At 33.1% G+C, this 14881-nt stretch overlaps 1 protein-coding gene across 2 annotated transcripts in view; it reads right to left on the reverse strand.

Annotated features, from left to right (window-relative positions):
- Positions 1 to 4307: 4307 nt before the first annotated feature.
- Positions 4308 to 14881, reverse strand: part of LOC127721266 (zinc finger protein 37-like) — an 88627-nt gene continuing 78053 nt past the window's right edge. For both annotated transcript variants that reach the window (XM_052227945.1, XM_052227943.1), the window contains exons 2-5: positions 12392 to 12489; positions 11622 to 12104; positions 7251 to 7565; positions 4308 to 5914 (exon numbers count right to left, since the gene is read on the reverse strand). In XM_052227945.1, coding sequence (XP_052083905.1) covers positions 5348 to 5914; positions 7251 to 7565; positions 11622 to 12104; positions 12392 to 12460 — 1434 coding nt within the window. In that variant the 5' untranslated portion in view covers positions 12461 to 12489 and the 3' untranslated portion in view covers positions 4308 to 5347. The remainder of the gene's footprint in view (positions 5915 to 7250; positions 7566 to 11621; positions 12105 to 12391; positions 12490 to 14881) is intronic.

The raw sequence follows: 14881 nt of genomic DNA on the forward strand, positions 1-14881 counted from the left end.
ATCATAAACAAGCTTCTGTCCAAGTGTGGTACAAATCCAGGATAGTTTAAGAAAGTTGTTAAAATTTTAAAAACTTTAACCAGAGAGTGAATGTAATGTTAACTGGCAGAAAAACTAAGTCCATTTAAAAGTAAAATACGGAAAAAATGGAATTTTTTTTTTTACAAAATTTACTTCTGGATACTATCTTATGATCATAAACAAGCTTCTTTCCAAGTGTGGTAGAAATCCAGGATAGTTTAAGAAAGTTATTAAAATTTGAAAAACTTTAACCACAGAGTGAATGTTATGTTTCCTGGCAGAAAAACTAAGTCCATTTATAAGTAAAATACGGAAAAAATGGATTTTTTTTTTTACAAAATTTACTTTTGAATATAATCTTATGATCATAAACAAGCTTTGTCCAAGTTTGGTAGAAATCCAGGATAGTTTAAGAAAGTTATTTAAATTTCAAAAACTTTAACCACAGAGTGAATATTTGTGGACGCCGCCGACGACGACGACGCCGACGGAATGTAGGATCGCTATGTCTCGCTTTTTCGACAAAAGTCGAAGGCGCGACAAAAATGGCAATAACTCACGATAGAGATATACTAATATCTTGAAAATTGAACTAGACCTTCATTAAGTCCCAGGAAGCAACATATTTAAATTTAAAAAAAAATTGTTAAAGCGTTTTCATGTAATTGTGCTGACACTGTTTGGCAGCCGCCCGTAGATCCGCCCAGCCGCCCCCGTACATCACCATTTTAATAACCGATATTTCCTTCGAAAATCCGGTTAAAAACGGAAACAAACAATTTGTACTTGATCTTAGTTTTATGGTAATGAACATTGTGTATAGATTTCATAATGTTTGGTTGGGGCAAACTTAAGTTACAGAATAGAAACTAAAAATTTTGCAATATTTCGATTTATAAAGGGGCATAACTCAATAATGGTTAAAGTGACACTACCCAAATTCAACTTGATCTGTGTTTTATCAGTGGAAGTCAAAATTAAACATTGCATTGTATAAAACATTGATTGTAGTTGATTCAACTATAATCATGGACAAAGGAAGATAACTCCAATTCAAATAAAATGCTCCGCTGGGAGCAGCTTGATACGACCGCAGAGGTCGAACCCTGAACAGTTGGGGCAAGTATGGACTCAACATTCAAGCTTGATACAGCACTGAATTTGGATTGTGATTAAATATTTGACACAACATAGGTTTCTGACACAGAATGAATGTGGTCTAAGAACTTAAAAAATTTTAATTTACCTATTCAAACCATATCATTATTATTTGCTTTTATATATAAATCAGAAATATCCAATTTAAAATGAAAAATTTTAAAGAAAAATAAAATTCTCCGCTGGGCGCAGCTTGATACAACCGCAAAGGTCGTACACTGAACAGTTGGGGCAAATATGGACACAACATTCAAGCTTGATACAGCACTGAATTTGGATTGTGATTAAATATTTGATACAACATAGGTTTCTGACACAGACTGAATGTGGTCTAAGAACTTAAAAATTTTTAATTTACCTATTCAAACCATGTCATTATTATTTGCGTTTATATATAAATCAGAAAATAAAAAATGGAAAATTTTAAAGAAAAAAAAAGGAAAAAAAAATCCCTCCCCCAAACTTTTTGAACCCCCTTATGATTCATCACCCCCAAAATCAATCCCAGCCTTTCTTTGTGGTATGGTACCTTGCAGTACAATTTCAGAGAGATCCGTACACTTGAACACAAGTTATTGTCTGGAAACTAGAAAAATGCTTGTTTTTTGGCCCCTTTTTGGCCCCAAATTCCTAAACGTTTAGGGCAATTACCCCCAAACTCAAACCCAGCTTTCCCTTTGTGATATGGAACCTTGTAGTACAATTTCATAAAGATCCATACACTTACACACACGTTATTGTCCTGAAACTAGAAAAATGCTTGTTTTTGGCCCCTAATTCCTTAAATTTTGAGACAATTCCCCCAAAATCAATCCCAGCCTTCCCTTTGTGATATGAAACCATGTAGTACAATTTCATCAAGATCCATACACTTACACACACGTTATTGTCCTGAAACTAGAAAAATGCTTGTTTTTTGCCCCTTTTTGGCCCCTAATTCCTAAAATTTTGAGGCATGTACCCCCAAAATCAATCCCAGCCTTCCCTTTGTGGTATGGTACCTTGCAGTACAATTTCAGAGAGATCTGTACACTTGAACACAAGTTATTTTCTGGAAACTAGAAAATCGCTTGTTTTTTGGCCCCTTTTTGGCCCCAAATTCCTAAACGTTCAGGGCAATTACCCCAAACTCAAACCCAGCTTTCCCTTTGTGATATAGAACCTTGTAGTACAATTTTATAAAGATCCATACTCTAACACACAAGTTATTGTCCTGAAACTAGAAAAATGCTTGTTTTTTTGCCCCTTTTTGGCCCCTAATTCTTAAAATTTTGAGGCATTTACCCCCAAAATTAATCCCAGCCTTCCCTTTGTTGTATGATACCTTGCAGTACAATTTCAGAGAGATCCATACACTTGAACACAAGTTATTGTCTGGCAACTAGGAGTGCTAAAACCAATGTGTCTTGGGACGATGATGACGATGCCAACGTCATACCAATATATGACCGCAAAATTTTTTTGCGGTCGTAAAAATATTACTTGATATTTAGAAGAAAATAAAAATTTTGCAATTTTTCCATCTATAAAGGGGAATAACTCTAGAACGGTTAAAGTGACGCCACCAAAATTCAAACTTGATGTGTGTTTTGTGGTAATAAGCATTGTGGGTATAAGTTTCATAACATTTGGTTGAGGCAAACTTAAGTTAGAGAACGGAAACTAAAAATTTTGCAATTTTTCAATTTATAAAGGGGCATAACTCTAGAACGGTTTAAGTGACGCCACCAAAATTCAAACTTGATCTGTGTTTTGTGGTAATAAGCATTGTGTATAAGTTTCATAACATTTGGTTGAGGCAAACTCAAGTTAGAGAACGGCAACCAATTTGGGGACGTACGTATGTATAGACAGACAAGCGTAAAATTTAATGCCCCCACCACAACGGCGGGGGCATAACAAAAAGGCAGGACAAAATTTTTCATCCTAGACCCCCCATAAATATCAAATGGTAGCTCCCTAAGGACAAGAAAAAGGGACATATGACAGGTGGAAACTTGGTTTTATGAGGTATCAATATGCAAATTGTGATGAACCTAGGTGTGCTATATGTAATTCTTTATCACATATATATTTTACTATTATGAGTTCTAATATATGTCTCTTTAAACATGTAAATTAAGTTTTTTTACCAAGTTTACTCCGTCGTCGCCAATGCTGAAGCATAACAGTGTCTCGCGAGCCATACAAAAATCTCAAAATCCTAGCATTTTGTAGTCAGATTTTCTCTATCTATTATGATTTTCAAGTAACAACCGTAATATTTTTTTCTATTTCAACCCTAGTATTCATGTGAGCTGATAGGTAAAAAACATGATCTATATATAAATTATCAAGAGGATAATTCACCTCAAAGTGGTATTAGAGTAGACGACCGGACGATGACTACAAACAAAGCTCTTCAAAAGAAAAAGAAATGATCTGAGAGAACTCGCCTTTGCTGAAAGTAAGTTAAGACAAATTTCAGCACATGAATAAATAAAGTTCCCCCACCTCAGACTAAGGATGAAAACAGCACATTTCTACATGTAAAATTCACTTTTATCTTCAGTCTAAATACCCTTGCATTGTGTCCCTGTAAGTGAAAACTACAACCAATATCTGAATCATAGGGCTGAAACTTTTACATTGTTAATTACATTTATTAGATTATCTGAATATACATATACAAATGTCATGACTGTTTAACATTAAATAATTGTTCATAAATTTTAAATTTTAGGCGAGTTGTTTTGTCAAATAGCAGATATGTTTTATAACAGCTTGCATTAAATAAACAAAGACTGGTGAGCGTTCTCATTCATTTTTGTAAGATTGGACAATTCTTCATCTCATATACATGTATCACTATAATGAGTTCTAATATATGACTCTCTAAGCTTTGATTGGGTCTTATTCCTTTCCTCATACTTCACATTTATTGTGTCTCTCTAGCATATGTTGTATGGTTTAACTCATACCGTCTTTTGGGGTATGTAGTGCGCATTTGTGTATTGTGCACACCCCCTTTCTGGTCCAAGAAACTTGAGATAAAAAGTTTCTTGTTAGTACTTTAGTCTCTACCCAAAACAACATATTTATGAAGTTTATTAATAGACTGACTGGGTGTTAATAAGATTAAGAATAAGAAGAATAAGAATACTTTATTAATCCAATTATGGACCCTTGCGGGTTTTAAATTTCATACAATGATTACAATGATTTTTGTTATAACAATGAAATAATAATAAAATAAAATACAACACACCACAATAGAACACTGAACAGTTATTGTATGCACATGGAAGAGAAAGTTATATGGGAGACAATCAATAATTTATGTAAGGATTATTCCCCTTTAAACAGTATCTATAAATCTTTGAAGATATTGTGTTCAGAGCTGGAATATGAAGTAATATGGGAGACAATCAATAATATATGTAAGGATTATTCCCCTTTAAACAGTATCTATAAATCTTTGAAGATATGGTGTTCAGAGCTGGAATATGAAGTAATATGGGAGACAATCAATAATTTATGTAAGGATTATTCCCCTTTAAACAGTATCTAATAATCTTTGAAGATATGGTGTTCAGAGCTGGAATATGAAGTAATATGGGAGACAATCAATAATTTATGTAAGGATTATTCCCCTTTAAACAGTATCTATAAATCTTTGAAGATATGGTGTTCAGAGCTGGAATATGAAGTAATATGGGAGACAATCAATAATTTATGTAAGGATTATTCCCCTTTAAACAGTATCTATAAATCTTTGAAGATATGGTGTTCAGAGCTGGAATATGAAGTAATATGGGAGACAATCAATAATTTATGTAAGGATTATTCCCCTTTAAACAGTATCTAATAATCTTTGAAGATACGGTGTTTAGAGCTGGAATTTGAAGTAATATGAAGTATGAATTTAATCCCCAGTATTCGTTGTCATATGTCTCTTTAAATGGTAATAAGCTACGAATTCAAGAGAACAAAAAAGTTTTTTTCCAAACATTTATAAATGCGGAATGAAGTTAATCCCCAGTATGCATGGTATGTGTTTTCAAATGTTTCTTAAAGCTTTTATTCTGAATAAATTTTTTTCCACATACTTCACATTTAAGCTACGAATTCGAGAGAACAAAAATATGTTTTTCCAAACATTTATAAACATGATAAATGCGTAATGAAGTTAATCTCCAGTATGTGTTTTCAAATGTCTATGTAAGCCTTTATTCTCAATAAATCCTTTTCCACATACTCCACACTTATGATTTTTATCACAAGTGTGTGTGCCCATATGTGCACTCATGTTAGTTGTCTTACTAAAGCTTTTACCGCATACAAAACAATTCTGAAGTGTATCACTAGTATGCATTCTCATGTGTGTCTGTAAGTCATGAGACTGTGTAAACCCTCTACCACATATATCACATGTGTAAGGTTTCTTTTCATGTATTTTCATGTGTATTTTCAAGCTACTTTTCACACTGAAGTCTTTACCGCATATCCCACATTTATAAGGTTTGAATCCAGTGTGTGATCTCATGTGTATCCGTAAGGCAAATCTGCTACGAAACTCATTGCCACATAAATCACAGTCATGGAACATTTCTCCAGTTTTTAATAGTGGGTGTGTTCTTGTGAGTGTTCTTATGTGCATTCTTGTCTGTTCCTGTGGGTGATCGAACTGACTAAACTCATTACTACATTCCTCATAGTTACTATATTCATCTTCAGCATGTGTTCTTATGTACATCTGTAACACAAATTATGTATACATCAAAATTTTCATAAGGGCAAGTATATGTGGTTCCAGTTACATCTAAAAACAAAATATTAAGGTAGGTTTTTTTTTTATTTTACGGGTGTTTTTTTTACATTGAGTCTATAGCAGAAACATTTGGACTTTAACATTGTTTAATGAAAAATGACTAAAAATTATCTTTAGGCACGGCTATTATTAGGATTAAAAAGTAGGGTAGGTAGGGTAACTGGAACCACACATATATTTTTATTTGGCCTAACAATGACAACACATTTTTAGTTTTATTCCCTAGCATTGTCAGATATAAAAAAATTTCATTATATTTAATGTTAAAACATTTGTTATTTTTTTTGTCTATTCTAAAAGTAAATTATCGAAGTCATTTCCAGTATAAGTAATTTTGTTCTGTATCATCTAAATAATAAGTTCCTTTCAAAGGTCTTTTTTGATTCCAATATGCAAAATAAACAATATGACCAACCAAGAGGCTGTCTGAGTGACAGCACACCTAATTCTTCTGCAGAGGTCAAACCCTGAACAGTTGAGCAAGTATGGACACAACATTTAATCTTAAAACAGCTCTGAATTTGGACTGTGATTGAATATTTGATACAGCATGGATTTGTGACACAAATTAAATGTGGTCAAAGAACTCAAAAATTTGAAATTGAAATAACCTATTATGGTCATATATCCAAAATCTAAGTGCATTGCTAGAATCAGCATAGATATCAAAGAACCCCAAGAATTCAATTTTTGATGAAATATGTCTCAGTTTAACCATTTCTGTTCAAATGTAAATATAAAATTGAATATGATTTATCCATAGACTCTAAAATTAGATATGATGTAAAGAGATATGATGCTATATTTATTTTTAAATTATAATCAAATATAATTAATAGTTTTCTAATAAATCTGTCACTCCAATTATAATTGGGTGATTGCATTGACAATTACCAGGTGTGTGTTATCTTATCTCTTTGTGTATAAATCAAAATCAAACTTCATATATATCGTTGATAGGTCCCAATATTTTTTCTTTCATTTGTAACATACTAGTATAATCCTGCAACTTATTTTATCTTAATTTTAACTTTTTAGCTTATAAATAATAGATTATTATCTAATGAATTTTCAAATCTGGAACCCAAACAGGATCAAGTAAAAATTAAAATTAACAGACACAACAAAACATTTATAGATATAAGAAGATGTGGTATTCATATATCACTTAGAAAATAAGTTTTTATAGAATAACAAACACACCATAAAATTCTTCAAACAATTTACCAAAGAAAAGAAAAATTAATCATGAAAATCATACTTGCAAATCTGAAAGGTTATTTCCCTTCTCTTTATGTCTCCTCATGTGTATGCTAAAGCTACTTTTCACACTGAAGTCTTTACAGCATATCAGACATTTATAAGGTTTGAATCCAGTGTGTGATCTCATGTGTATCTGTAAGTCATATCTGCTACGAAACTCCTTGCCACATAAATCACAGTCATGGAACATTTCTCCAGTGTGTGTTCTTATGAGCGTTCTTCTCTGTTCCTGTGGATGATCTAACGGACTAAACTCATTACTACATTCCTCATAGTTACTATGTTCATCTTCAGCATGTGTTCTTATGTACATCTGTAACACAAATTATGTATTTAAATTTTCATAAGGCCAAATATGTGTGGTTTCAGTTATATCTAAAAACAAAATGCTTATTAGGGAATTTTTTTTTCATGATTTTTTTTTTCCTTGAGTCTATAGGAGAAACATTTGACTTTAACATTGCTTATGAAAAACGACAAAAAAATCTTTAAGAACGGCTATTATTAGGATTAAAAAGTAGGTTAGGTAGGGAAACTGGAACCACACATATATTTTTCTCTGGCCTAACAACGACAACACATTTTTAGTTTTTATTCTCTAGCATTGTCAAGCAAATGTGAGAGTCTGGATGGTTGTCATGGTTGTCCTTAAATTCTAATTTTTACAATTATCATTATTATTAAGTTATTTTCTTCCAATTCTTCTCACATTTTCCCATCTTTCTTCTTTGACAGTCCATTGTTCTCTATCTTGAACATCTTGGAAGTATTTTCGACCTTAATTGTGTTTTACTTTCTTACCACAAACTACATTTATGTAATTTGGTCACTTATGGATGGTTGACTCATTGGGGATCATACCACATCTCCTTATTTGGTCACTTACAAAAAATGTATGGATGGTTGACTCATTGGGGATCATACCACATCTCCTTATTTGGTCACTTATGGATGGTTGACTCATTGGCGATCATACCACATCTCCTTATTTGGTCACTTATTGATGGTTGACCCAATGGCCATCATACCACATCTCCTTATTTGGTCACTTATTGATGGTTGACCCAATGGCCATCATACCACATCTCCTTATTTGGTCACTTATGGATGGTTGACTCATTGGGGATCATACCACATCTCCTCATTTGGTCACTTATTGATGGTTGACCCAATGGCAATCATACCACATCTCCTTATTTGGTCACTTATGGATGGCTGACTCATTGGGGATCATACCACATCTCCTCATTTGGTCACTTATTGATGGTTGACCCAATGGCAATCATACCACATCTCCGTATTTGGTCACTTATGGATGGTTGACTCATTGGGGATCATACCATATCTCCTCATTTGGTCACTTATTGATGGTTGACTCATTGGCGATCATACCACATCTCCTTATTTGGTCACTTATTGATGGTTGACTCAATGGCAATCATACTACATCTCCTTATTTGGTCATTTATGGATGGTTGACTCATTGGCGATCATACCACATCTCCTTATTTGGTCACTTATTGATTGTTGACTCAATGGCGATCATACTACATCTCCTTATTTGGTCACTTATGGATGGTTGCAGGGATGATTTCAGGTGTTTTCAAATGGGTCCCTTGACCATCAAATTGGGAATTTTCATCTTAATTGGGAAATTTTCATGCATAAAAACTAAGACGAAATAACATTATTTTCCTGTAAATATTAGGTTTCACCTGTACACTGCTGTAATAATTTGTAACATTTTTATAATAATCCTGGATGGGCTACTGATTATGATCGATATATATGATTACCAGATCGCTTGACAGTTATTGGTTTGAGACCAGGGAAGTTGTTACATGAAGATCATTGCACATGATGGCGACAGATGCAGTGGCACTATCTTCTCTTAGCTATGGTAACCTAGGCCTTTTACATATATAACAGCTAACATAAACCACTGAAAAAATCATCCATTGGGTATATTTTTCAACAACAGGTCATCTTTATAAATTTACCTTGATTCAAATGGATTTCAAATTGTACTGGCCAATTGTCGAATTCAGAAAAGCAATTACAAAAGTTCAAGTATTATTTTTGTGATTTTTGCTTGCTGTTTAATATGTAGAAGTTTGCCATACTTTTACTTTATGTGTAGCCCTTAGAAACAGGAAATTGAAGCATTGAACAATTGTATTTTAATATTATTTCATTTTGGATCATCTTCACAACTTTTGAAACAGTTCCATAATGTTCAAGAATGATCTATCGTCCACATGTATTTTCAAAACGCTCAATCGTTTGTCTTTTGAGGAAATATGGGAAATAGAGACTGACAAAATATAAATTAATTTCTTTTACAAAAAAAAAGTTTTTCATCATATCATATACCGGCTCTGCTGGGCGATCTGCTTTTACGAGATCGGTGCCCATTAAACATGTTAAAACTTATTCATAAATGTTATATCTAAAATGAAATTTGGCTCTCTGCCGAGATCTGCTTTAATGAGACCCATTTTGACAAAAAGCATCTTGTTTATCGACCTGCTGGGTGATCTGCTTTTACAAGATCAAATACTCCCATTTCATTTTAATCAATTGAATCCGGCTGCTAAAATCGTTTACCACATGCTGACATAATTAAATCGTTGTTAATAAAACGTGATTGTTGACAGCATTCTCACCCATGTCATATGGATTTTAAAACGCTTTGACGAAAAACTTTAAAAACATAATAGTTGCCTAAATCGGAAACGGAAACATTTCCGGAAATAACGATTTTTATTTTATTTTTCCTGAATTACATATTTATATTCACATAAATTTTTTGGGCCGCTGGCCGATTTTAGGGCCTTTAAGCGGCCCTAACTATATAGTAGAATCATCCCTGGGTTGCCTCAATGGCGATCATACCACATCTCCTTATTTGGTCACTTATGGATGGTTGACTCATTGGCGATCATACCACATCTCCTTATTTGGTCACTTATGGATGGTTAACTCATTGGCAATCATACCACATCTTCTTATTTGGTCACTTATTGATGGTTGACTCAATGGCTATCATACCACATCTCCTTATTTGGTCACTTATGGATGGTTGACTCAATGGCGATCATACCACATCTCCTTGTTAGGTCATCTATGGATGCTTGACTCATTGGCAATCATACCGCATCTCCTTATTTGGTCACTTATGGATGGTTGACTCAATGGCGATCATACCACATCTCCTTATTTGGTCACTTATGGATGGTTGACTCATTGGCGATAATACCACATCTCCTTATTTGGTCACTTATTGATGGTTGACTCAATGGCTATCATACCACATCTCCTTATTTGGTCACTTATTGATGGTTGACTCAATGGCGATCATACCACATCTCCTTATTTGGTCACGTATGGATGCTTGACTCATTGGCGATCATACCACATCTCCTTATTTGGTCACTTATGGATGGTTGACTCAATGGCGATCATACTACATCTCCTTATTTGGTCACAGTGAAAATTTGAACTTGATCTGTAACTTGTCATGATAAAACTATATACCAAATATCAAATCAATATCTTAAAGAACGAACATGACGAAGAAAAAAAGTGTGGAAAACCGATTTGTGTGAACGACCAATGGACAGAGGAACAGAGGGAGTGCAAACCTAAAGTCCCCTTCAACTTTGCCTGTAAGGAAATAATAACTTGCATTGCATGGAAACCTCATGCCATATATTTGATTTTATGATCTTCATTCAGTAAACTTTTCAATTTTATTGATCACGAATAAAAAGAAAAGTTGTCATTTCATTTCATTTTATTTAATTTTATGAGCCAAAGTTTGTCAAATAAACTTCAGTTCTTCCTTTTATTCTTGTCAATAAAAGACTGGTAATTAGTAGATTTCTCTTTAATTTGTTTTGTTTTTTTGTTTTTTTTCCTGCATGGGGGTCTATTTAGCTTGCACATTTTGGCCCTTGTTAATTGTTTGAGCTATAGATATTTTCTTTCTTCTTTTTTAAATTATATACTGTGGATTCATTATTATTTGTTGGATATCAATTTTCGTGGATATTGTGGGTAAAGGCTACATGTAGCTACGAAATTAAAGGATCAACGAATGAGATATTTCCTATTGGCTTGTATGCAAACTTTGACAAAACCACAAAATTAAATATCAACGAGCATGTAAGTGTTCCTTAATCCATGAAAATAGGTACCCATGACACAAAAATAAGTGAATCCACAGTAAAGATGTTCTATGTTTATCATGTTTATCATCATGATCATGTTTATCATGTTTATCATCATGATCATGTTTATCATGTTTATCATGTTTATCTCCTGATCTTACTTTGTGTTAACAATGACAATGTAAAATGATTCTTACCTGTACTTCTTCTATGTCCTCCAACCTTTCATCATCAATTGATTCATTCTTTTTTTGTGGTATCATTGCACTGTCAGTTATGATTGTGTCACTCTTTCTCTTCCTTAATGGATTGGTTTGGATTTCAGACTGGTTTTCAATACCCTGTATAAACATATTTGATGTTACACTATGTGTTGTTTGTAATGTTCTCTTCAGCATGAATTCTGTCTTTGTGTCTTTAGTAGTTTGTTGATGGCCTTTTACAGGTTGTAATTCCTTCAGCGATTGGTCTGACATCAAATGTGTTACAATCTTTTTGCTCGGTGATGCCTGCGTCTTAGAAGTTGATTGGTTGTCAATTTGATTAAAGGAATCTTCTGTTTCTGACGTTTTGCAACAAGTTTTTTTTATTTTTGCTTTCACTAATTGTTCCCTTTGAGGAAATTCTTTCACAGTATTCATACTTATACAGGAATTAGAACTTTCATGTTTGCTGCAAATCTGCAAATAAAGGAAACAATTTAATATAACAAATTTACGTTTTTACACACAAGCTATAATAAAAATATTTTTTTTATTTTTTAGTTATTATATCATGTATATCATGTATATGTTAGCCATTGTTTAAGCCATAGATGTTTTTTCTTCCTTTTTTAACTATATGATATGTTTATCTCCAGATCTTCTCTTTGTATTTACAATACATGTGACATATGCTGAAACAATTCTTTAAAAATAAAAAAGAAAGAAAAAAAGAAAAAAAAAAAAAAAAAAAAGACAATTCTTACCTGTTTTCTTTTTCTTTCTCTGTCTTCACGCCTTATAACAGCATTTGATTTTTTCTTTCTTCGTGGCATTTTTCATCTGTTAAGACACTTTTTATTTCCTAATAAAAAACAAGAGTGCACATGCTGAAATGTCTCGCCTTCTTTACTAATCATTGATATTATGTTGATAGTCCTAAATATAAAGCTTTATTACAACTGTCACATAAACTTAACATTAACCAAGTAAACTAAACATTGACCAATGAACCATGAAAATGAGGTCAAGGTCAGATGAACCATGCTAGGCAGGCATGTACAGCTAACAATTCTTCCATACAACAAATATAGTTGACCTATTGCTTATAGTTTAAGAAAAACAGACGAAAACACAAAAACTTAACACTGAGCAATGAACCTTGAAAATGAGGTCAAGGTCAAATAAAACCTGCGTGACTGACATATAGATCATAAAATATTTCCATACACCAAATATAGTTGAACTATTGCATATAGTATTAGAAAAAAAGACCAAAACTCAAAAACTTAACTTTGACCACTGAACCATGAAAATGAGGTCAAGGTAAGATGACACCTGCCAGCTAGACATGTACACCTTACAATCATTCCATACACCAAATATAGCTGACCTATTGCATGCAGTATTAGAAAAAAAGACCAAAACTCAAAAACTTAACTTTGACCACTGAACCATGAAAATGAGGTCAAAGTCAGATGACACCTGCCAGCTAGACATGTACACCTTACAATCATTCCATACACCAAATATAGTAGACCTATTGCATACAGTATAAGAAAAACAGACCAAAACACAAAAACTTAACTATAACCACTGAACCATGAAAATGAGGTCAAGGTCAGATGACACCTGCCAGTTGGACATGTACACCTTACAGTCCTTCCATACACTGAATATACTAGACCTATTGCTTATAGTATCTGAGATATGGACTTGACCACGAAAACTTAACCTTGTTCACTGATCCATGAAATGAGGTCGAGGTCAAGTGAAAACTGTCTGACGGGCATGAGGACCTTGCAAGGTACGCACATACCAAATATAGTTATCCTATTACTTATAATAAGAGAGAATTTAACATTACAAAAAATCTGAACTTTTTTTTCAAGTAGTCACTGAACCATGAAAATGAGGTCAAGGACATTGGACATGTGACTGACTGAAACTTCGTAACATGAGGCATCCATATACAAAGTATGAAGCATCCAGGTCTTCCATCTTCTAAAATATAAAGCTTTTAAAAAGTTAGCTAACGCCGCCGCCGTAGCCGCCGCCGCCGCCGCCGGATCGCTATCCCTATGTCGAGCTTTCTGCGACAAAAGTCGCAGGCTCGACAAAAAACCAGTTATATTTCAATCTTTACATTCAACAATTTACAATGGTGAAGTACAATTTTAAAGAACAACAAGCATAACTTGCATGTAAATATAAAATAAACAGCAGCGCCATGAGCGCATGATACGCCCGTCCTGTTTTCAAAGAATAAAGTTTAATAACTTCTCAATGTCATACATGAACAAATGTATCAGAAATTCATTAAAATCAAGACTGGAAAATCCCCCCTTTTTTAATGAATGCAACCCCACAACTCAAACAGTCAGGGATATAACTCTATAGGGTTATTACAGAAAAATAACATACATTTGTTATTGTGGACTAAAAAATCAAAGAACTGTGATAACATATGTATGTTAAATGTTTCAAAGGGACAATATACATCACTAGTTTAGTTAAAATGCATACAAGTTCTATTGATATTACTATTGTCTTTATGTATACTTAACTATAGAAAGATATAACAGTTCATAGATTGCCAATTTTGCATAGTACACCTATATGTTATTACAGAAAAAATTTGCCTGTAATAACTAAAGGGTGTTATCACAGCTTCTCTATATCACTCCAAAAGCATTTTCTCAGACAAACATCATGCTTAATTACAATGTATTTTAATTTATTGTAAGAAATAATGACTAGAGCATGTAATGAGGTTCTGCGCAAGCTTCCCAGTAATTCCCAAGTGTCTCATATAATAAGTTACATTCCTTTAATAACTAAGCTATGTTATAACAGCTAAGTTTATCCCTTAAAAGCCTCGTCTCATTGATTTACAATGGTTAATTTATTAAAAAAATAATTATCAAGGCTATGCATTTAGTTTCTGCGCAAAGTCTCAAGAGTTCCCTAGAGCCCATTATAAATCAAAACACTTTTGATTTATTTTAAAAATAACAAACATGTTATTGCAGATTTAGAAAATTAAAGGAATAAAGAGTAGACAACTCATGAAAGTCTCTGTAATAACACACACAAGTTATGTTCTGTAATATCCCTATAGAGTTATATCTCTGACTGTCAAACATAACATCTAAAATTTATAAAAATAGAAAAAGAACTTACTTCAATAGATATAAACTATTCACTAAAATTTAATGAGACCTTATGAAAGTGTTTCTGAGTTACAATGTACTGTC

The sequence above is a fragment of the Mytilus californianus genome, unplaced genomic scaffold, assembly GCF_021869535.1.
Source record: "Mytilus californianus isolate M0D057914Y unplaced genomic scaffold, xbMytCali1.0.p SCAF_12, whole genome shotgun sequence".
NCBI classification, from domain to species: domain Eukaryota; kingdom Metazoa; phylum Mollusca; class Bivalvia; order Mytilida; family Mytilidae; genus Mytilus; species Mytilus californianus.